The 25,397-nt window shown below is 43.2% G+C and overlaps 1 protein-coding gene across 2 annotated transcripts in view; it reads right to left on the bottom strand.

Moving 5' to 3' along the window:
• triqk (triple QxxK/R motif containing) overlaps positions 1-25,397 on the bottom strand; it is an 86,058-nt gene that overhangs the window by 11,519 nt on the left and 49,142 nt on the right. For both annotated transcript variants that reach the window (XM_078215995.1, XM_078215994.1), the window contains exon 4: positions 13,135-13,220. In XM_078215995.1, the coding sequence (XP_078072121.1) occupies positions 13,135-13,220 (86 nt within the window). The remainder of the gene's footprint in view (positions 1-13,134; positions 13,221-25,397) is intronic.

The raw sequence follows: 25,397 nt of genomic DNA, 5'->3' as shown, positions 1-25,397 counted from the left end.
TCACTGTGACTTTTACAGTCACTGGCAGTGCTGAGCCCACCCTTGTGTGAGGCTCCAGATTGTGCTGAAGGAGGTCCCACAATTCTGTGACCACCGCCTTGTTGAACTCGAATCGCCTCAGGCATTGCTCCTAGGTTAAGCGGAGGTAAAAGAGATTCTTCAAAAACTCATGAAGGTGGACCTTCTGTGAACCTTCTATGGGCAGCACGGTGGGACAGTGGTTAGCACTGCTTCCTCTTCGAATCCCGCTTGGGTCACTGTCTGTGTGGAGTTTGCACGTTCTCCCCGTGTCTGCATGGGTTTCCTCCAGGTGCTCCGGTTTCCTCCCACAGTCTGAAAGACGTGCTGGTGAGGTGCATTGACCCGAACAGGCGTCGGAATGTGGCGACTAGGGAAATTTCATAGTAACTTCATTGTAGTGTTTAATGTAAGCCTACTTGTGACTAATAAATAAACTTTAAAAACCTCTCTCTTTGCAAAGTTTCCCCTCCCTGCAGTCTCGGCTCCATTTTTCAGTCATGTTGCAGACCAAGAGGCACGTATCCACGGCCCCCATATATGGCGCAGTGTTGGGTCACCAAATCTTCTGGGATTTCTGAATGCGTGCAGCAACTCACCACAAAGACTCCACCCATAGCACTTTCACTAATTTGCAACAGTGGAAGCAAGTCAAAAATCACGTACAAATCCGATGCCTGGCTCTTTAAATAATACAAGTTTGTGGCAGCTGAACCCCAGTTCAGATGAGAGCAACTGGCACAAGGTTTCAGTGCATTATGCACAGACCAAGTTTCTGAAACTGTCATGAGATCAGCTGGATTGGCTAATTGACATCATGACAGGATCTCTCCTCACGTTTCAGGTGTACAAAGGCACGCTCTTGATAATGCATTTTCTTGCACAGGGTGACATGTGGCTTACACCGTAAACAGCTTGAAGCATGACCTTTGCCAGTTGCAGGGAGTGCCAGCACCAGGGACACAAGGTGACACAGTTTTGTGGCCAATGATTCTGAATCACACCTGCGACTAACATTTGAACAAGTGTGCCATCTCTGGGAAGGTTTTGCCTCTTGTCAGTTGTATTACTCGCTGGAACACTGCAGGGCAGTGGAATACTCCTCAACTTGGAAAGGGACGAGGGCCTGGTTTTAAAATAAGAAATGGCAGAAGAAATCCTATCCTGGCTGATTTTGAACTGGCACAGATGGCTGTCAGAAAAAAAACTGCGATCGGGAACATTGTATAGTGCCAGCAGAGGAATTGAGATCATAGAGGAGAGTAGGGAGCAGAAAATAATTACAAGATCTGAAGCATTTTTTGTCTTGCAGCATCGCCAAAAATGATAATAGTTAAATTAATTCACGTAATCGCCGTATAATTTTTAACTATTCGAATGCTTATGCCCATTTGTGGACAGTTTATCTATAACAGAAACATCTGCAGACAGTTTAAGAGGATTTTTTTTGTTCTAATCGCAACATTCGTACATCTCAAGAGGCTAAGACTGTACAAGAGAGCTTCCATTTATTTTCCTGTATCCACAGCTGTGCTCACAGACCCATCTGGCCACACAGCTACTAATCTTAACAGGATGTAATAAACAAGTGACACACAACTGCAAGCTCCATCTGGTGAGGCCAGTGGACAGCAGGACTATTTGAAATAACCACTGCTGTTCCTAGCTGCATTAGTATGGTCATATCCAACACTTCTGCCTTTCTTTCTAAGGAGGCTTTCTAAGATCATTATTGCCCAGTGTAAACTTTAATACTAAATGTTGACTATTTTTGATGGCAGGATGATAAAATCTTTAGCATGGAAGGTAATGCATTTTTCTGCAACTATTATGCTATAGAAGTGTGTATTACTGCTGGGTTGCTGCTTTTATCAACTTAAAGAATGTTCCTATAACACCAAAATTAAACCACCATTCCTAAGGGAGTCTTAGGATATTGCTAACCTTTTTATCTGTGATCTACAAGCACAAGAGTACATTTTGGGCAAATATATGGACTAAAGGCATTTCTGATAGCTTCCCGCTGCAGCCAGATGGTCTGTAGAAACCATAGAATCCCTACAGTGCAGAAGGAGGCCATTCGGCCCATCGCGTCTGCACTGACCACAATCCCACTCAGGCCCCATCCTCATAACTCCATGCATTTATCCTACCTAGTCCCCCTGACACTAAGGGGCAACATAGCATGGCCAATCCACCTAACCCGCACACCTTTGGAGTGTGGGAAGAAACCGGAGCACCCAGAGAAGACCCACGCAGACACCGAGAGAATGTGCAAACTCCACACCGACAGTGGCCCAAGCCAGGAAATGAACCCAGGTCCCTGGCGCTGAGAGGCAGCAGTGCTAACCACTGTGTCACCATGCCGCCCAGTTGACCTGTAACATTTTCTGGATCTAGTTGATTGGTTTATTTTGTTGAGACAACACCTTGAGCCCTATATTGAAGTGTTACCTCGAATTAAAAAGGTGCAATCGGCAATCGGCTGTCAAATCTGCTACTGGAACTAAATTCAGAGAGCTAGATATTCAACTTGCCATCCAGCTGTGACACTGATGTTGTGAAACAGCTGTCCATTAGAAAAATTACCCGGTTTCACAGGTGATTTCTATAATTGGCAACTGATGCTATGCCAGTTTCATGCCTCGGTGACAAGTTGATAGTCTAGCTCCTGGTCTCTAGAAACATACAGGTCCAATAATGGCAAATTACTTTGATCATGAGCAGGAAGTGTTCACCATTCCTTAACAAATCCTAATAAAGATAGCCTAAAGAATAGAAAGCATACAAATTGCCTAAGCTCGAAGCACCACTGGAAGATCCAAAGAAGCAGCTCAATATTTCAAACAGAAGCTTCCTGAATGGGAACTTTTATAATCTGATTTACTATAGATTTATTGTCAAATGAGTTACTGGAATGACATCTCTCCACTGCCATTGGCATGCCTTGGCTATAATATGAACTGTCTATACGTTGCATGGAAGCAGCCTAGGTTTCTTTGGCAGCATCTCACAAACCCCAAACCTCCAACACCTATAAACAAAAATAAAAAAATTGTACAACAGCAAAAAGCTGACTCTTGACTGAAAAAGGAAGGCCATTAAGATTGCCCCTTGAGGAACTACTACATTGAAATCTTGAGCCTGCAATGAACAGCCTCTTACAAGTATAACCCATTACCTTTGTGTTCGTTACAATCCCAGACTTTGGAGGGCTGCCCTTTGATTCCCCTTTCCCCACTAATCTCAGTTTTATAAGGGTTCCTTGATGCCATGCTCATTCAATGTTGTCCTGATTTTGAGAGCAGCTACACTCACCTTATGAAACTGCAAAATGTTGATTGGCAACTGGGGCCTAAAGACTTATATTCCTAGCAATTCCTAGTTTATATATTGGCCACATCCCCAACTAACAATCATCTGCTTTTTTAAACATGAGCAGACTATATGGGAGTTAAAACAGATTTAATCAGGAATAACAGTATCTCTTCCCCAACAAGCCAGGTTTTAATTGAACATTTTTGAGAATGGATTGAGATAGCATTACTGATACAAAGCAATGCTCATGTTTGAGCATCACAAATTGTAACAAAACACCATCAATGGGTAAACACAGTGATTAGCACTGCTACCTCACAGTGCCAGGGACCCAGGTTCGATTCCCGTCTTGGGTCACTGTGCGGACTCTACACACTCTCCCCGTGTCTGCGTGGATTTCTCCTGGTACTCTGGTTTCCTCCCACAGTCCAAAAGACGTGCTGGTTAGATGCATTGACCATGCTAAATTCTCCCTCAGTGTACCTGAACCGGTGCCGGAGTATGGCGGCTAGGGGATTTTCACAGTAACTTCATTGCAGTGTTAATGTAAACCTACTTCTGCCATTAATAAGTAAACTTTAAATAACATTAGACCAGGCAACACCAAAAGTGATGAAGTGATTGCACTGAACCAAAGTGGGAGAGAGCAACCCAAATATATTGAGGGACTGATATTATAGATTCTAGAGATTTTTGCACAAGAAAAGATTGGTGCTGCTGGGCAGTAGATCACCAGTGGCCAGACCCTACTCCTACAGCAGGACTGATGAGTTGTTTTCCTAAGATGCATGGATGCTGTTTCCTAGCCTTTAGCAGAATTCTGAGCAGTACAGAAGCATTTCAATGTTCGGTGTGCTCTACAGCAAAAGCCAAGGCTATTCAGTTGTCAGTTATCATTGTTAAAGCCCAGGCTGGTCTAGCAACAGTTACTGCATTCAGAGTTTTTACAACAAATACTAGCAAACCAGTATGCTGGTTGCACCTTGAGAAATCACTGGAAGTTTCAATGTTGAAAACAACAGCCAGGAAATAACTTGCTTGCAGACGATAGAGTAAAAGAAGATTTGGTAAGTTAGCCCATGACAAAGGAAACATAGAAGATAGCAGGAAGCCATTCAGCCCTTCAAGCCTGCTCCGCCATTCATCACGATCATGGCTGATCGTCCAACTCAATAGCCTAACCCTGCTTTCTCCCCATAACTTTTGATCCCATTTGCCCCAAGGAAGGCTGCAACAAAAAGGCTCATAAAGATTTCCCCACAAATAGTTAACCATTTTGCTTCAGTTGTGTGCTATATAATGCATCATTTCACGTTTGTAATAGTCTTGTCTTGACAAAATAATATATTACATTCTTTAAAAAATGCTGTATGGTCAGTGCAGAATAAGTTGCACCTGGTAGAGTCTAGCTGCAATGATGATACTTTTGTGTTTTAAGATTGCTCGGTGTAGTGGGGGAAATCTGTAATTGTTTTTACAGCACTGGACAGAAAAGGTTAAAGCCCTTCAGCTATGCAACCGATTAAAACAAATTGGAGCCCGACAAATATCAAATTTATAGTTTTAATCTTTGACCTTCTCTATTACTTATGTTATTTGAGATGTATGAGCTAATTATTTTGGTAGGTGATATGGTTACTTTGCTTTTTAACAATATAAATTTTTAAGAAGTATTTTTTTCCACCTTATGCAAAACTATCCACCACCATAGATGACAAGCTGGATTTAAGAAAGGCCTTGGACATATCCTCGTTCATTCATTCAGAAATCACCGCCCCCCCACCCCCGCCCCAGCAAGTTCTGGGGCGAGGACATCAAATTACAAGGAAGGGATTCCCTCCAGGATCCTGCCAGCTTCAATCTGGTTGTGATTTTATGCTGGGCTGAGCAGGGCCTTGGAAGGGAGGCCCATCCTTGCTGCAATTAAGTCCCTCCACCTATTACCCCCACCGAAAGAACTTGGTCATCCCCTCGCAAACCCCCAGACCTTCCCTATCCATCCCATCCATCCCATGACCCCTGCTGCTTACTTTACCTCTGGATCCTGGCACTTAGTTCCAGGCTGCTAACTGGCAGTGCTTCTTCAAGCCACTGCGGTGATGTTCCTGGAATGAATGGAGATCTGCTGGCCAATCAGATTAGTATTGTCTTCTTCTTCTTAGGTATTCCTTTGGAATCAAATGCTTTCACTCTGGTTCGAAGGATTTTGAGTTGGTTGATAAGTCCAATGCAGTATGTGCAGACTCTATCACGTGCAGGACAGGTAGTGCTTGGAGGGCTGGGCAGATGAGTTGTTGAGAGGTTAGTGTACTCTCTCCGACACCTTGCTTTCACTTCTGCATGTTCCTGACAAAGTCTTTCAATGTGTTAAGAGCTTTCCCGAATGTACCTTCGCCATTTTGTTAGGTCGCAAGCTAGGATTTCCCATGAGTCGGAGGAAATGTCTGATCTCTTCAGAGATGCTTTGAGAATGTCCCTGAATTACTTCCCTTGTCCTCCTGGATGTCTCCTACCAGGACCAAGTTCCACGGAGAGAAGTTGCTTAGGGAATCTGGTCTCAGGCATTTGAACAATGCCAACAGGAGTGGTTTTGAGTGATCAGCATCTCGAGGGTTGGCTTTGGATCGCTTTCCTTGCCAACGGATTTGAAGGGTCTTTCCAGGGCACCACTGGTGATACACCCCGAGCGTTTGAAGCATATAGGAGCATGGAAATCACTGCTCCCTGGTAAACCATGACCCTAGGTTTGAGTCTGAGATCCTGGTCCCCAACTTCTCTTTTCCTCAGTCAGCTGAAGGCTGAGCAGGCACATAAGAGGCGATGATGAATTTCACCATCTTTGTCATTGCCAAGAACAGGCCCCACAAGACAAGGAAAATGGTCCATTGTTTCTGGCATCTCTCTGATGCATTTGGGTTGCATTGTATTTTCTATCTGGCAGCGACTGGACATGATAAGTGGTGGGTCTATTAAAATTCTTAGATGTCTTTCAAATTCATCCTTAGCTATTTCAATGTCATTCATGAAATACTGTTTCCCATTTTTCTGTCAACATTTTACAGTTGTCTGCATTAAATTACAACTGTCACTGTCCTACATATTTTACATATTTCATCTATCTTTGCGCCATCCTTTTTTTTCTTTGACACACAGAGACTATGGGATGTAGACTTCATCAATGAAATGGATAGCAATCTGTGACCAGCTGTTGAGAGCACAATGTGACTGCAGTGAGCTATTCAAGCCCTGTCTCTTTCCCTAAGAAAAAATAACCACCACATGATGGTGAGATAATCCATCGAAACTGACCAGATTTTTCTGTTTACAACATTTTTAAATGTGTCTGCTGGTCAACAGAGTGGATAAAACAAAATGAAATTCATTTACTTTGTGTTTTATATATTGTAAACATAAAATGCAGATCTTTGCAATAAACCGAGTGACACGAGACCTCAAGACTGTAAGTCTGAAGGAGTTACAAAGTTCAGTGTCAATAAGCATTTATTTTTCCCTATTTCACCATTAAAATAATTTATTATACTTTATTTGCACCATATGTTGTGTAGTAATGTAATAGTGAACTAACAGCTGGACTTCAAATTATTTAATAGCCAAAAAAATAGTCAGTTGGAGGTGGAAACCAAGGGTCAGAACTATTTTTCTGTTGCTCTCTTGCACTTGGGATGAAATCTGCAGAAATGTGTATATTTGACGAGAAAAATCAGGTTCTGAGAGAGCCAAAAGTTACATGTCAGAAAATGAATACATAGAATCATAGAAAAACTATTGTGCAGAATCCTATAAGACCATCGAATCTGCATCGAACACAATCCCACCCAGGCCCTATTCCCATAACCTCATATATTTACCCTGCTAAGCCCCTGACACTATGGTCAATTTAGCATGGCCAATCAACCTAACCCACAAATCTTTGGACTGTGGGAGGAAATCGGAGTACCCGGAGGAAACCCACGCAGGCACGGGGAGAATGTGCAAACTCCACACAGACAGTGACCCGAGGGCGGAATTGAACCGGGGTCCCTGGCACTGTGAGGTAGCAGTGCTAACCACTGTGCCACCATGCTGCCCATGACATAGGGAAGGTGGTAGCACAGTTGTATTGTCACTGAACTAGAAATCCAGAGACCCAGGACCTGGGTTCAAATCTCACCACAGCAGATGGTGAAATTTGAATCCAATAAAAGCCTGCCATCCTTGCCAGGTATGGGCTACATGTGACTCTATTTTATCATTTGATTCTAAGTTCTGGACGGACTTGAAACTGGGAGTGTTTCAGACCCGACTTTTAGACCCGTTCTCAGGCATCTCCATACGCACTCTGCCTGCAAAAATATCAGCGATTCCGAATCGTGCTGCACAAGCCTGTGGGCGGGGCTTAACGCACCCAGAACTCTGCAGCTCCGACTGGCACCTCCAACTGCGCATGCGCAGAAAAGATCGATAGAATGCTGCTCCTCTGTCACATCCCTCCCGGGCCGGCTAATACCTCCTCCTGGCCCCCACAGACATTGCCCTACCCCCACAACATTACTGACCCCCTTATCCCCCCCCCCCACTCCAGCACCCAGACTGATCGTGGGCCCCTCCCCTCTTCCCCCCCACTGATTTCAGGCAGAGTAGCAGTGGGGACCCCTTCCTCCTCACTGATCACAGGCAGAGTGGCAGCTGATCCCCCTTCCCCGTTCCCCCCACCGATCTCAAGCAGAGAGCCGTCGGATGCTCGGCACTTACCTCCTCACTAACTGGAGCGCCCGAATGAGACTTTAGTGCATAGGACATTACAGCGCAGTACAGGCCCTTCGGCCCTCGATGTTGCACCGACCAGTGGAACCAATCTAAAGCCCCTCTAATCTACACTATTCCAATATCATCCATATGTTTATCCAATAACCATTTGAATGCTCTTAATGTTGACGAGTCCACCACTGCTGCAGGCAGGGCATTCCACGCCCTTACTACTCTCTGAGTAAAGAACCTACCTCTAACATCTGTCCTATATCTATCACCCCTCAATTTAAAGCTATGTCCCCTCGTGCTAGCCACCACCATCCGAGGAAAAAGGCTCTCACTATCCACCCTATCTAATCCTCTGATCATCTTGTATGCCTCTATTAAGTCACCTCTTAACCTTCTTCTCTCTAACGAAAACAACCCCAAGCCCCTCAGCCTTTCCTCATACGATTTTCCCACCATACCAAGCAACATCCTGGTAAATCTCCTCTGCACCCTTTCCAACACTTCCACATCCTTCCTATAATACGGCGACCAGAACTGTACGCAATACTCCAAGTGCGGCCGCACCAGAGTTTTGTACAGTTGCAGCATGACCTCCTGGCTCTGAAACTCAATCCCTCTACCAATAAAAGCTAACACACCGTATGCCTTCTTAACAACCCTTTCAACCTGGGTGCCAACTTTCAGGGATCTATGCACATGGACACCCAGATCCCTCTGTTCATCCACACTACCAAGTATCTTACCATTAGCCCAGTACTCTGTATTCCTGTTACTCCTTCCAAAGTGAATCACCTCACACTTTTCCGCATTAAACTCCATTTGCCACCTCTCAGCCCAGCTCTGCAGCTTATCTATGTCCCTCTGTAACCTGCCACTTCCCTCTGCACTGTCTACAACTCCACCGACTTTAGTGTCATCCGCAAATTTACTAATCCATCCTTCCACGCCCTCATCCAGGTCATTAATAAAAATGACAAACAGCAGTGGCCCCAAAACAGATCCTTGTGGTACACCACTAGTAACTGAACTCCAGGATGAATATTTCCCATCAACCACCACCCTCTGTTTTCTTACAGCTAGCCAATTCCTGATCCAAACCACTAAATCACCCTCAATCCCATGTGTCCGTATTTTCTGCAAAAGCTTACCATGGGGAACCTTATCAAACGCTTTGCTGAAATCCATGTACACCACATCAACCGCTTTACCCTCATCCACCTCTTTGGTCACCTTCTCAAAGAACTCAATAAGGTTTGTGAGGCACGACCTACCCTTCACAAAACCATGCTGACGATCCCTAATCAAATTATTCCTTTCTAGGTGATTATAAATCCTATCTCTTATAATCCTTTCCAATACTTTGCCCATAACAGAAGTAAGGCTCATCGGTCTATAATTACCAGGGTTGTCCCTACTCCCCTTCTTGAACAAGGGGACAACATTTGCTATCCTCCAGTCTTCTGGCACTGTTCCTGTAGACAATGACGACACAAAGATCAAAGCCAAAGGCTCTGCAATCTGCTCTCTAGCCTCCCAGAGAATCCTAGGATAAATCCCATCCGGCCCAGGGGACTTATCTATTTTTACCCTTTCCAGAATTGCTAACACCTCCTCCTTATGAACATCAATCCCATCCAGTCCAACAGCCTGCATCTCAGTACTCCCCTCAACAACACTGTCCCTCTCCAGTGTGAATAGTGACGAAAAATATTCATTTAGTGCCTCTCCTATCTCTTCAGACTCCACGCACAACTTCCCACTACTGTCCTTGACTGGCCCTAATCTTACCCTAGTCATGCTTTTACTCCTGACATACCTATAGAAAGATTTAGGGTTTTCCTTGATCCTACCTGCCAAAGACTTCTCATGTCACCTCCTGGCTCTTCTTAACTCTTTCTTTAGATCCTTCCTGGCTAACTTGTAACTCTCAAGTGCCCTAACCGAGCCTTCACGTCTCATCGTAATCTTAACATAAGTCTCCTATCTTAACATAAGTCTCCTTAGTGCAGCATGTCTGTTTGGTGCCGAACCTGGATGGGTGAACGCGGTGGGAAAGGGGGAAGTGCCGGTAAGGTTGGGCAGCCCATTAAGTCAATTTAAACGCATGCCCATGTCGGGCGCGGTTCCGATCGCGGCCATTTCTGGGCCTTGGTAAAGGGGGAACCGGTGCAGAGGCGGGCGCGGATCGCGCTACTCGCCTCATGCCCAACTTCACCAAGTTTCCGCGCCCAAAAATGGGCGCAACGCAATGGTAAAATCGGGCCCTACGTGTTCAAACGGCCACTCAGTTCAAGGGTAGTAAATGCTGGCCCAGCCATGGTAACAGCATAAAGTAAGAAGGGCAAGAAGCCACACAGTCCTTGACACTGGGAAAAGCCTGCCACTTCCCTGTCAGGTGCGTGAACGGCACTCAATTTGGTGGGAATTCCCTAAAATAAGTCACGCTTTCTCGACAGTTTTCCCGCCAATGGGCTAGACCTGTCACCTCTATTAAATACTGCCCGTTAACGCTATCTCTCTCCATAATTGCTGCCAGACCTAAGTAATTCCCGCATTCATTTCGGGTTCCCAACATCTGCGGCATTTTACTTTTCTATCCTGTCAAGCCCTTTACGAATTGTATAAATTTCAATTTTACATTTCCCCACATTATACTTTGGCAGGAATTCTCCAATGTTGTTCGCCCTACCACCACTGCCAGTGAGATTGGAGAATGTGGCAATCAGCCAAATCTCCGTTCATAGCAGCTGGACTGGAGAATCCCAGCCACAGGTGAGATCAGAGAATTCCAGCCTTCATCCGTCACCTTCTTGCTCAATCACTTAACTAGTCTATAATCCTTTGCAGCCAAAATGGAATATTGCCCAGGTATGTCCCTGCCTATAAAACGTAGGCCAAATCCAATCCAGCAAATCAGTATACTCTCAATCATCAAAATGATGGAAGGCATTATCGACAGTGCTAACAAGCGACCTTCACTCACCAATAAACTGCTTATCAATGCTCAGTTTGAGTTCCACTAGGACCACTTGGTTCCAGACCTCCTTACAGCGTTGATTGAAACATGGACAAAAGAGCTGAGTTTCAGAGGTGAGGTGAGAATGACTGCCTTTGATATCAAGGCAGCATCTACTGAGCGTGGGATTAAGAAGATTTAGTAAAACAGAAGTCAGTGGGAATTAGGAAAAAACTCATCACTGGCTAAAGTTATACGTAACACAAAGGAAAACAGATGTATTTGTTGGAGGCCAATCATCTCAGCCCCAGGATATTACCAACAGAGTTCATTCTGGTAGTATTCAAGGATCAACCAATTTTCACCTGCTTCATGAATGATCAGACTCAATCCTCGGGTCAGAAATGGGAATGTTTGCTGATGATTGCGTAGTGTTCAGTCCCATTTGCATCATAGATCATGATGTATAAGTTGACCCCATTTTACATCCCAAAAATCATGTTTTTGCATATACTCAGTGTATTTAAGATGACCCTCCCCTTTTCAGCGATGACATGTTTATACTCACTTAAGCAATCAGCCTCAACTTTTCATCCCACAAATGGTTGTTTTATTTAACTGTACTTTATAATTGGGTGCAAGGGATCAAGCAGGCGATACAGGATGTGTCCCAAAGATTTGCGAGAGTTTAAGACAAGCCCACACAAAGCTGACCCTGCATGGTGAATGACAATGATGATGGCCACCTACATCTCTGGTGGTGGTTATTTTTATACTAGGCATGTAAGTCAATGCCCATTTTTGAGAGGATTTTTTGAGGCTTTCTAGGTCAACTTATATGCAGCTATCTCTGGTAACCCCTCATATAATGAAACAGTCCATGTCCGCTTATAACGTCCAAGATTGGGTTACTAAACGGCAAGTAGCATCCGTGCCAGATGTCTGGGCAATAACCATCTCTAACAAATGGAAATCTAACCATCTCCTCTTGACATTCAACAGCACAAGTATCATTGAATTCTCTGCCATCAACATCCAGGCAGTCACCATTGACCAGAAACTGAACTGAACTGAACCAACCATATAAATACTATTTTTACCATTTAAAAAAGCAGGTGAGAGGCTAAGCATGCCTTGGCAAGAAACTCACCTCCTGACTTCCCAAAACTTTTCCAACGATAACAAAGCAAGAGTCAGGAGTGTGATGGAATACTCTTCACTTTCCTGGATGAGTGCAGCTCCAACAACTCTCAAGAAGCTCAACACCATCTAGGACAAAGCAGCCCATTTGATTGGCAACCCATTCACCATCTTAAAAATTAACAACTCTATCACCTACGCATTGTGTACAACTAGAAGGTACACTACAGCAATTCTCCAAGATTTCTGCCATAGCACTATCCAAACCAGCCCCTATTGACAAGAACAAGGGCAGCAACTACCAGTACCTGCAAGTTCTCTTCCAAGGCACCATCTTAATTTGGAAGTATATTGCTGTTCCTTCATAATCCCAATATATAAAGGCTTCCAAATATAAAAGCATCATACTTTTATCAGAATTATACTTCGTTCAGGTATTCATTTATCTAGCCGAGACAGTACCAAATTAAACTCGCATCACGAGAGAAAAGCTATGCATTTAAAACGGTGGTTTGTTTTTTGGTATTAATTACACAGGAAGGTAGGAAATGTGGATTAAGAATTCAAACTAATAACACAAAGTACTATGCATTTAACAACAAGATACTACTTGAATAGCTGTATCATCAGATGCAGAAAGTGAATATTACATTACCTGGAGTTTGTTTTATATAATATTTTGAATTTGAATCCCACAGAATACAATCAGATAGCCTTCTGCTTAGTTTTTGCTTTTACATTACAGAGCATTGAGGACTTATGATAATTTCCAGTTTTAAGTGCAGTACTGCATAAATATTTAGTTCCTAACATTCCACACAGATTCTGAAATGTCACAAACAATATCTCAAAGAAATGATCAATATTCAGTGCATCTCTCTTTAGGGAAAAGATACCTGACAGCCACTGAAATTTAATGAAGGTTATCAAACAACTACACGCACCCTTATTCCTGGTGCTGTTTTCTTGGCTTCTGCTTTCAATCTTGTTGCTTTTAAAACTGATTTGGTTTTCTTATAATCTTGTTTTCCTGGGGGTAATAAAACAATTGTTAGTGAAATGCACTATTTCCATATGAAAAGGACTTTTAAAGTATTTTTAAACACTACTCATAATGCAGAAAATATTGTCAAATTAAAACTAGATCACTGCAGGATATTCTGTATTAAAAACTTAAAAATACTACTGTATTAAACTTATAAATGATGCCTCTATAATATTCGCATATGAGGTTCTAAAAAGCATTTGATTTATTTTGTTTCAAATTGACTGCCCAAAGCTGTCCAGTACCCTTCCACAAGTCAGGAGTGTAATGTAACACTCTCCACTTGCCTGGATGAGTGCAGCTCTAACAACATCCAAGAAGCTTGACACCATCTAGCGCAAAGCAGTCTTTCCCCATCTCAAATGTTCACTCCCTATAGCACAGGTACACAGTGGCAGCAGAGGTACTACTGCAACTAGGGGTACATGTTCATAGCTCCTTGAAAGTGGAGTCACAGGTGGACAGAGTGGTGAAGAAGGTACTCGGCATGCTTGGTTTCATCGGTCAGAACATTGAATACAAGAGTTGGGATGTCTTGTTGAAGTTGTACAAGACATTGGTAAGGCCACACTTGGAAACTGTGTGCAATTCTGGTCACCCTATTATAGAAAGGATATTATTAAACTAGAAAGAGTGCCGTAAAGATTTACTAGAATGCTACCGGGACTTGATGGATTGAGTTATAAGGAGAGGCTGAATAGACTGGGACTTTTTTCTCTGGAGCGTAGGAGGCTGAGGGGTGACCTTATAGAGGTCTATAAAATAATGAGGGGCATCGACAAGGTAGATAGTCAATATCTTTTCCCAAAGATAGGGGAGTGTAAAACTAGAGGGCATAAGTTTAAGGTGAGAGGGGAGAGACACAAAAGTGTCCAGAGGGGCAATTGTTTCACACAGAGGGTGGTGAATGTCTGGAACAAGCTGCCAGAGGTAGTAGTAGAGGCGGGTACAATTTTATCTTTTAAAAAGCATTTAGATAGTTACATGGGTACGATGAAGATAGAGGGATATGGGCCAAATGTGGGCAATTGGGACTAGTTTAGGGTTTTTTTTTAAAAAAGGCGGCATGGACAAGTTGGGCTGAAGGGCCTGTTTCCATGTTGTAAACCTCTATGACTCTATAACTCACTGGAAGTCCTTTGACAGCACGTTACAAACCTACAATCTCTACCACCCAGAGGAACAAGGGCAGCAGATTAATGGAATACCAGCACCTCCTTTCTTTGTCACACACCATTCGATATATTACTCATCTTCACTGTTGCTGTGTCAAAATGCTGGAACTCTCATCCTGACAGCACTGAGGGTGGACCTATAGAGCTTCTAGAAGTTAGTACACCACTAAGGACCTTGCTTGTGATGCTCACATCCATGGACAAATAAAAACTATTATGGAATTAGAAGACCACTAAAATACCAAATTAGATATCAGGAGATAAAATTTGAAGATATGTTTCACTGCTCAACCCTAGAATCAATGTAGAAATTGAGAAAATGATGTTCTTTGTGCCACATCTAACACGAAGTAAAGCAAGAAATAGCCAAATGTTTCATTCTTGAACCAGATTCCTCTGCCCTGATCCCAATGGTGCTTGCAAGGAACCAACACCTTATTTAAGTTGCCTCCTTTCCAACAATGCTGGTAATTGTAGCACCCACTTGTCCATATGGTAAGGATAGAAGATTTCCCTTTTGCTCAGCTCTTGCAGCCACCCCAAATCCTGCCTATTGTTTTTATTTCATTGACGTCGCTGGGTAGTTCAGCATTTATTGCCCATCCCTAATTGCTCTCGAGAGATGGTGGTGAGCCACCTTCTTGAACTGCTGCATTCCACGCAGTGTAAGTACACCGACAGTGCTGTGAGGAAAAGAGTGCCAGGATTTTGACACAGCCACAGAGAAGGAACGGCGATACAGTTCCACGTCAGGGTGGTGAGTGGTTTGGAGTGGAACCTGCAGGTGGTAGTGTTCCTTATCCATCTGCTGCCTTGGTCCTTCTAGATTGAGGTCAGTGTGCAGTTTCTTTCAATTGGCGGACAAATAGGGCTATAGAGTGAAGCACTCACTCATTTTGATGGAATGCCATACCAGAGACAGAAGTAAAAACACAAAATCCATAATAATTTCTAAAAGTGAAACGAATAAGTATTTTAAATAGAAAGACATGTAAAAGAGTATGAGGACGGGTGGGTGAATGGGACTAGCTCTTTCAAAGAACTTTCATTGGCAGGAAAAGCTGATTGGCCTCTTGCTGTTCTGTAAAATGCCATTAATTCTGAGGATTCAGATACATAATTTCATGGACATACAAATGAAAGTAGATAAAGCCAGAGGTAGATTAAAACTTGAATTAATATTTTGTAAATGGGGCAAAGAGCAGGAGATTGCCATGAACTATGTCTGCCATTGTTGCGAGTATCAAGTGCAGTTTTGGTGCCATATCTTTGGTGCCATTGGGGCGGCAAGGTGGCACAATGGTTAGCATTGCTGCCTCACAGCGTCAGGGACTCGGGTTCAATTCCGGCCTCGGGTCACTGTCTGTGTGGAGTTTGCACATTCTCCCCATGTCTGTGTGGGTTTCCTCTGGGTGCTCCCGTTTCCTCCCACAGTCCAAAGATGTGCGGGTTAGGTCGATTGGCTGTGCTGAATTGTCCCTTAGTGTCAAGGGGATTAGCAGGGTAAGTACGTGGGGTTACAGGGATAGGATTTGATCGTTGTTGGTGCAGGCTTGATGGGCCAAATGGCCTCCTTCCACACTGAGGGATTCCATGATAGCTTATGAAGATCATTAAAGCCACAGAAAACAGTGCAAGTTCAAAAGGATTATCCGGAGATGAGTAATTGAAATGATAGCCTTGGATAATGTGGCAATTTCCCCTGGAACATTGAAGACTAAGGGATGATTTGATAGAAGCTTTTAAAATTATGGGAAGTATTAATTGGGAGAATAAAAAATCAAAATTCCTGTGGTTGGGGCATAAATCTGGAGGGTGTCAACAATTTAAAAAAGTCACTGAATGTAAGAAAGGTTAGGAGAAATATCACATTGAGGGTTTTTGGAGTATGGAATGCTTTGTCACAGGGAGCAGTAGTAGAGACCTTTAAATCTTTCAAGGGAAAAGTGGATAAACATCTAAAATAGCGGAGGACACAGAGCTATGCAGGAAAAGCAGTGATTCATTTGGATTTCTGTAGCGAAAAAGTAAAAGAAAAGCAGAAGATGGTGAGATCAAGTCCTACTCCAGGATATAAAAACAGAAATCAAGGCTAACACGCCAGTACAGTACTGAGAAAACCAGTACAGTACCGGGGAAGTGCTGCAGAATCTCCATGGCAGGTACAATTTTGTCTTTTAAAAAGCATTTAGACAGTTACATGGGTAGGATGGATATAGAGGGGCATGGACCAAATGCAGGCCATTGGGACTAACTTAGTGGTTAAAAAAAAAGGGGTGGCATGGACAAGTCGGCCGAAGGGCCTGTTTCCATGCTGCAAACCTCTGTGACGCTATGACGCTAATTAGATGTTAAACCAAAGCCTGTCAGCTATCTCTGGACAGGACTTTCTGGCCCCTCCTGCTGGCAGAATCTTCCAATCCTGTGGAAATCAACACCTCACAGTACGTCCCCTGGCAGCTGGGTGGGCGAGACATGCAAAGCCCATAGACTTTGGTGGGACCGGAAGATCCCACCTGGCCAATGGCTCGCCGCATCCGCTGCAGAGCAGGGGGCTGTAAAATCCTGGCACCAACCTAAGTATAAGATCTCATGGCACTATCCTAAAAGAGAGCAAAGTGGTCAATCCCAATGTCCTAACCAATATTTATCCCTCAATCAACATCACAAAAACAGATTACCTGGTCATTATTGCGTTGGTCTTTGTGGGAGTTTGCTGTGTGCAAATTGGCTGACAAGTTTCCTACATTGCAATACTGATTACAATGAAAAAAATTTCATTCACTGTCAGGCACATTGAGTCATCATGTGGTCATGAAAGGTGTTATATAAAGGTACATCTTTCTTGCCTCTGATACGAGGATAAAGGTAACAGTCCTTAAACCAAGACATTTTTACTGATACAGTCCAAGGAACTCTGCAAACTACACAGGCACAGAAATTATTGTTAAATCACTTCAACTGTTCTGTGGTGTGCTTGGGGGATGAGGAGGGATCTGCGGCTGGTACAGTTTAAGATCAGGCTGCTAAAATAGACTTGGCTCTTGAATTAGAAACTTTAATTAATATATTAAAAGACACAATCTATCAAATATTTGATTTTTGTCGCCTGAAGTTTACGTTCGGGGCACGCCTAAAGTTGGCATGGGTGGGAGCGGATGTGAAACCTTTGGCGCAATTTCACACACTTCCAAGTCAGGCACATGCCCACCTGTAAAATTCTAGCCCATCTCTTTATTGTGCTTAAGAACCTATTTTGGATATTAAATATCTCAATGTAAAACAGTGAGCAAAAGGATTTGCTAATTTCTGAGTAACTTGATTTGTTAACATTGTGTTCTAACAAATTCCAGTATGCGAGTGAATTCCAATGAATAATGCATCTTATTCAATCAACTGCAAGAAATTTGCTTGGCGGAATAAATTTGTTACTCTCAACTTCAAAAAAACTGATTAACTTTGCAAATTATTTAGCATAATTTTACAAATTATTAAATTCTGGGTGGAGAAAAACAATAGACCAGAGATGAGTAGAAAAATGCTAAAAATAGACTATAAATGAAAAAGGTGCAACAGTATGTGAATGTCATACTTAGAGGAAGCATGCATTCTAAAATTTTAAGAAATTGCCAGGAGATCTTACATAGGAATATTCACAATGAATCAAAGATTTGAAAACAGAGGTATAAGGTCAGCGGTACTTATTACCAGAGATATTCATCAGCCCTGAAGGGGCCCTAGGGAAAGCTCTAATGAATCTCATATTAATTGTGTGGAGACTCAAAAATATTACCATTTTATAAAGGGTACTCCAGGGTCTAGGAGTATTGCATGAGATGCTCCAGAGTTCAAGGAGCATAGGGCACGAAATGTTCTAGTTATTTTTCATTCATTCAAGGGATGTGGACTTCACTGGCTAGGCCAGCATTCATTGCCCATCCTTAATGGGAGAGTATTCCATCACATGCCTGACTTTTGCCTTGTAGATTGTGGATAGGCATCGAGGAGTCAAGAGGTGAGTTACTCACCACAGAATTTTTAGCCTCTGGCTTGCTCTTGTAGCCATAGTATTTAATGGCTAGTCCAGCTCAGTTTCTGATCAACGGTAATTCCCATGGTGGATTGTGGATAGGCATTGGGGAGTCAAGAGGTGAGTTACTCACCACAGAATTTCTAGCCTCTGACTTGCTCTTGTAGCCACAGTATTTAATGGCTAGTTCAGCTCAGTTTCTGATCAATGGTAACTCCCAGGGTGTTGATGTGGGGGATTTGGTATCCAGGCGAATGCCTGGATACTGTATTTGGATGTGGACTGTTTCAGTATCTGAGGAGTTGTGAATTGTGAACATTAGAGAACATCCCCACTTCTGACTTCATAATAGAAGGATGACATTGATGAAGCAACTGAAGATGGTTGGGCCTAGGAACTCCTGCAGTGATGTCCTGCAGCTGAGGTGTAGTGAAAAAGTGTGTAGGATTACTAAAAGAAGAATCCTGGAATCTGAGGACATTGGATGAGGTTTTGAGAGTCTGAAAACTTAGGGTAGTTTTGGGAAAAGGGTTCACTACAAATGCAATCAAATGCTTTATGAACAAAGAGAGGCTCCAGGGGTTCAGGTGGCTTTCGGAGGAGGAGACTGCCTTGTGGGAGAAGACAGCTCAAGAGAATGAGTAAAGTACAGAGACATGGTGGAGCAAGAAATTTTAGAGGATTTGTTTAGAGAATTGGTTTGGGGGATGGTAGTGACTGGGCTGAGATATGCACATAAATTCTGGCCAAAGGCAATGTAGGTTGTAATAGCAGCAAGTGGTGTGACATGGGTAAGTGTGGCTTTGTGGGAGGTATTAAGAATCTGGCAGCTATTTCAGAGGGCATAGGAACGAGAATCATTGAACAAGGATGTCTTGGGAGGTAGAGGGCCTGCAATGTGTTAACAGTGGGGACAGTTCTGGGGTACAAGAGCAGTAGAGAAGGAAACTCTGAAAGCATTAAAGATAGAGCAGGCATGGAAGTATTGTGGGAATTAAGGTATGGCAGTAACAAGAGCCCATAGTTTTTAATAGCATTGAGGAGGAGAAATGGTCTAATTTGCCTCTGATCTCTGAAGTGTCACTAATTAATTTTATCTGTTGTGCAATTTGAGCAGTTTCTTTTATTCATCCATGGGACATGGACATCGCTGGTTAGGCCAATATATATTGCCCATCTCTAATTGCCCTTGAGATGGTGGTGCTGAGCTGCCTTCGGGAAACGCTGCAATCCATATGTTGTGGGTTGACCCACAGTGCCGTTATGGGGGGAAATCCAGGATTTTGACCCAGCGACTGCGAAGGAATGGTGATATATTTCCAAGTCAGGATGGTGAGTGGCTTGGAGGGGAACTTGCAGGTGGTGGTATTCCCTTGTATCTGCCGCCCTTGTCCTTCTAGATGGAAGTGGTCATGGATTTGGAAGCAGCTGGTGATTTGCTGCAGTGCATCTTGTTGGTGAATTGTTGGTGATTTGCTGCAGTGCATCTTGTAGATAGTACGCACTGCTGCTACTGAGCGTCGGTGATGGAAGGAGTTCATGTTTATGGACGGGGTGCCAACCAAGTGGGATTTTAAACAAATACAGGTGTATGCAATTAGCCCAAATCTGTTGACTTGAAAAGTTTGAAAATTCAATTAAAAGGAAACAACTCTAAAATGATTTTTCATAAATAATAAATGCGGAAAAGATGACATTTAATAACTAACGGATCTCATGTGGCGATGATGCAGTGAATGTGATGTTTTCGAAAAAAAATAGTCCAGAGGTAGGATGGAGCTGTGAAATCGGCACAACAGCTGACGGGGCTAATTGTAAACTCTGCCCAGCCTGTCAGCTGTCAAAAATCCAGGTCATGGACTCCAGACCCATTTTAAGCTGCTTCATATTAGCCCATTGTCTGATGCTTCCTATTTCTGAATTATTCTTTAGTGCTATTCATGTCTGCCAGCCCTTTGTGTACCTTGTTTTTCCTTTCCAACTTTTCACCCTAGTGCTCATCGTCCTGTTAAATTAGCTTTAGGCTCTCCCCCAGCAGCTATGGTTAACCTCCCTGTGAGTGAAGAAACATCATAATATCTTCCTGAACAGGCTCCAGTCCCAGAACTGGCTCCACAGCTCCCAGGAATCTGAAGCTCTCCTTCCTGCACCATGTCTTTGTTTACCTGTTTTATCCTACTACTCCTAAAATTACCAGCTCAAAGGACTGGGAGTAATCCAGAGATTAAGAGCTTTGAGGTGCTGATTTTGTAACTTCCTTCCTAGCTCCTGAAACTCTGACTGCAAGATCTTAAACCCGTTGCCTACCTGTGCCTTTGGTTCCTGACTTCTAATTGTTGTTCTGCAAAAACGTTCTGCAGTTGTTGAAGAAACACCAACTTCAAAGAAAATCCCAAATGACTCTCGATTCCTGGTGAATTCTTAACGTAACTATTTAATCTAGTAGAATGGTTATTATTTCAGCAGAATAAAGGTCAAGTACCCAGCTCAGAGAAACAGAATTCAAGTTCCCATTCCTTTGCTCTCTGATCTGTAGCAATGTTTTAGTATTCATTCTCCCCAGATACTGCAAACAAATGCTGCTCAAGATTTCCACCTTCACCTGAACTTGCTCCAACTCCACTCTTTCTTTTAAATGATATAAACTCGAGGGTACTAAAAATTTAAATTTGACACAGACATAAATAGCTAAGGTAAACACCAAAACTAGAAATTCAAACATTCATTGATACTGCTGACCAGGTTCATTAACATGTGAATGTCTCTAAATTATTTGATGAACACTTATATCTCAGTGGCTCAGAGCTTTATTCCCTGCAGATTTTAAAATTCTAGTTTCATTATCATCCTGCAGCAGTACTATGCCTCATATGCATTTTATGCTTGAAAAATTAATGCAGCGCTATTTCTGAATACTACATAAGCTGCTTATGACTGCATTATACTATCAGTGGACAGTTGCACAGAAGCTCAGTAAACTGTTCTTTCAACAAACACACAGCTGGTACAGCATCAAAGGAGTATCCATCTTTTCACCTGCAAATGGACTCTCAGCTGTGTCTAGTTCTACTTTTGTTTTAATTTTTAACTGCAAATACTTAATTGCTTTTGATTAGAGAAAAAATTCAAAGCTTTAATCTTGCAAATATATTCCATAATAGATCATATATTACTGCACAATATAATCACAGAGCATGAACAATCGTTTGATCTTTGCAAGGATGCTTTAGAAATTTAATCTCCTGTGCCTCAGGTGGCCCAGCGAGTTTGTCCAGTGAGTGGTTGAGCCACACCAGGGAAGTGTCAGTTTTAGTGGCAACAGCGAGGGTTACTACAACTAGACTAAGTATAATTGGAAAGAATGTTGGGGGGTGGGAAATTGTGGGGGAGAGGGGGGGCACGATTGACAGAGTTCACATGGCTGACTGCCATCCAGTTGAAAGCACACATGTAATTGAAAGCACACATGTAAGGTGGCAGACAAGAAAAGGATCAGAGCCAGCTTCAATGCTCCCTGTGATTGAACAGCATGCCAACATTCACCATTTAGGTTCACAAGTGCAAAATCGCAACTTGGTGAGTCAATGCCTACAGCAGAGGGAAAGGAGTAAAGATAAACAGTATTCTAACAGAACACATGGAATGCTGCACAATGGCACAGTGGTTAGCACTGCTGCCTCACAGCACCAGAGACCCGGGTTCGATTCCTGGCTTGGGTCACAGTCTGTTGGAGTTTGCACATTCTTCCTGTGTCTTTGTGGGTTTCCTCCGGGTGTTCCGGTTTTCTCCCACAGTCTGAAAGACGTGCTGGTTAGGTGCATTGACCCGAACAGGTGCTGGAGAGTCAATGGGGAATTTCACAGTAACTTCATTGCAGTGTTAATGTAAGCCTTACTTGTGACTAATAAATAAACTTTAACTTTAAAAGAGGATGTCACAGACTGAAAACATTGAAAAAGCAAGCCTGGAGGTCGGTGTGCTCAGCTTACTGTGATTCTGGTTTTCCCAAGTGGCAATCACAGGGATATCAAAGACCAAGAATTGGGTATATTCAGCTCCAAACCAGTTTTTCTAATTACTATTTGGTTGAGTGAGACTCTGTGATGAGAGCCTTGCTCCCAAAATTGATTCTACAATCTATTGATAGAATGGGTTTGATTTTCAAAGGACCAAGGGGTTGGGTTCTGATGCAGGCAGGATCTAAAAACTGAGGTCATCTTGGTGTCCCAATGGCTCTGGGACAGTTTACAATCTTCATACGACCAGTGGGTAGGGTGGGGAGGTGGACAGAGCAGGAAACACAGTTGCTGCCAAGTAATAGACCCTTAAGTAAGTTTCTTTGAAGTTTGTTCAGTTAACTCTCTGGTTAAGGTGCCCCCACCCGGATATTGCTGGCAGAGGATTTGGTGAGGCTAATGACCTTCAATTGTAAAGGGAAGGTGTTTAGGTGCTTTCTTGTTGGAGAAACGCATTGACTGGCAATGGCATGAATGTTACTTGCCACTTATTCGCCCAAGCTGTCGAGGTCTTGATACACAAGGCATGGACTGATTCAATACCTTATGAGTTGCAGTTGGGGGCTGCCACTACCTTGCTGATTAGAGCAGGCAGCTCAGCAAATAGCCATGAGTTTGAATGTGGCAGAAATGACCATGGAGGACAAAATTAGGAGCTACACTTATGCCAGTGCTAGTTATAGAGTCATAGAAGTTTACAGCACGGAAACAGGCCATTTGGCCCAACTTGTCCATGCCGCCTTTTTTTAACCACAGTGCTAGTCCCAATTACCCGCATTTGGCCCATAACCCATCATACCCATCTTGCCCATGTAGCTGTCTAAATGCTTTTTAAAAGACAAAATTGTACCCTGCCTCTACTACTGCCTCTGGCAGCTTGTTCCAGACACTCACCACCCTCTGAGTGAAAAAATTGCCCCTCTGGGCTCTTTTGTATCTCTCCCCTCTCACCTTAAACCTATGCCCTCTAATTTTAGACTCCCCTACCTTTGGGGAAAGACGTTAGCTATCTACCTTATGTATGCCCCTCATTATTTTATAGACCTGTATAAGATCACCCCTAAGCCTCCTATATTCCAGGGAAAAAAGTCCCAGTCTATCCAGTCTCTCCTTATAGCTCAAACTATCAAGTCCCAGCAGCATATTAGTAAATCTTTTCTGCACTCTTTGGAGTTTAATAATATCCTTTCTAGAATAGGATGACCAGAACTGTACACAGTATTCCAAGTGTGATCTTACTAATATCTTGTACAACTTCAACAAGACGTCCCAACTCCTGTATTCAATGTTCTGACCAATGAAACCAAGCATGCAGAGTGCCTTTTCCACCATCTTGTCCACCTGTGACTCCACTTTCAATGAGCTATGAACCTGTCCTCCTGGATCTCCCCAATGCCCTACCATTAACTGAGTAAGTCCTGCCCCAATTCAATCTACCAAAATGCATCACCTCACATGTACCTAAATTAAACGCCATCTGCCATTCATCGGCCCACTAGCCCAATTGATCAAGACCCCACTGCAATCCTAGATAACCTTCTTCACTGCCCACTATGCCACCAATCTTGGTGTTATCTGCAAACTTACTAACCTTGTCTCCTAAATTCTCATCTAAATCATTATAAATAACAAATAACAGTAGACCCAGCACCGATCCTTGAAGCACACCGCTGGTGACAGACCTCCAGTTTGAAAAACAACACTCTACAACCATCCTCTGTCTTCTGTGGACAAGCCAATTTTGTATCCAATTGGCTACCTCACCCTGGATCCCGTAGATTTAGCCTTATGCAACAACCTACCGTGCGGTACCTTGTCAAAGTCCTTGTTAATGTCCATGTAGACGACATCGACTAAACTGCCCTCATCTATCTTTTTGGTAATCCTTTCAAAAAACTCAATCAAATTCATGAGACATGATTTTCCACTCACAAAAGCCATGCTGACTGTTCCTAATCAGTCCTTGTCTCTCTAAATGCCTGTAGATCCTGTCTCTCAGAATACCTTCCAACAACTTACCCACTACAGACGTTAGGCTCACCGGTCTGTAGTTCCCAGGCTTTTCCCTGCAGCCCTTCTTAAACAAAGGAACAACATTTGTTACCCTCCAATCTTCAGGCACTTCACCTGTGGCTGTTGATGATTCATATATATCTGCTAGGGGACCCGCAATTTCCTCTCTAGCCTCCCACAATGTCCAGGGATACATTTCATCAGGTCCCGGGTATCTATCTACCTTGATGCGCTTTAAGACTTCCAGCTCCTTGCAGCACCCCGTACATTTGAATAAATATCAACTCCAAAGAGGCTACAAGAGCAAGTCAAGAGATATTCTCTGTCCATGTATCCCTGTTCTCTTCACCTTGTGACTCCACCATATCGACTAGGCACAATTCAGGAGTGCGATGGAATACTTTCCACTTGCCTGGATGAGTGAAGCGCCTGACAGGCAGCTCCTGCCTCCTGAAGGAATTCAGCACCTTTAATTGGGGACTGAGTTCACGTCTGGCCAATTAGGCCATTTGCATTTTTTGCAGCTGAGGTGCCGCGTTGGTACTCAGAATTCATCTGGGTACTGGATCCTGAAACCGCTCTGAAAATTCAGCACAACATATTTGAAATTCTTTCTCAAAAAATAAATTTTCTGTGGAATTCCTTCGACACAAAATGCAGATTTTTATTTTTTATTATTTAATCATGGGATGTGGGCCTCACTGGCAAGGCCAGTATTTATTTCCCTGTCCACAATGCCTTTGAGAAGGTGGTGGTGAGCCACCTCCTTGAACAGCCACACGGCTGTTTCCCACCTCTGACTTTATGACGGAGGGGAGATTGTTGATGAAGCAGCAGTCAGTGGTTGGATCTAGGCCACTACCCTAAGGAACTCCTGCAGTGATATCCTGGGGCTGAGATGATTTGTCTCCAACCACCACAACCATCT

This window comes from Mustelus asterias, chromosome 7, assembly GCF_964213995.1.
Source record: "Mustelus asterias chromosome 7, sMusAst1.hap1.1, whole genome shotgun sequence".
Taxonomy (NCBI): domain Eukaryota; kingdom Metazoa; phylum Chordata; class Chondrichthyes; order Carcharhiniformes; family Triakidae; genus Mustelus; species Mustelus asterias.
The sequence above is the reverse complement of the archived record's forward strand: the minus strand, read 5'-3'. Positions and strand labels throughout refer to the sequence as shown.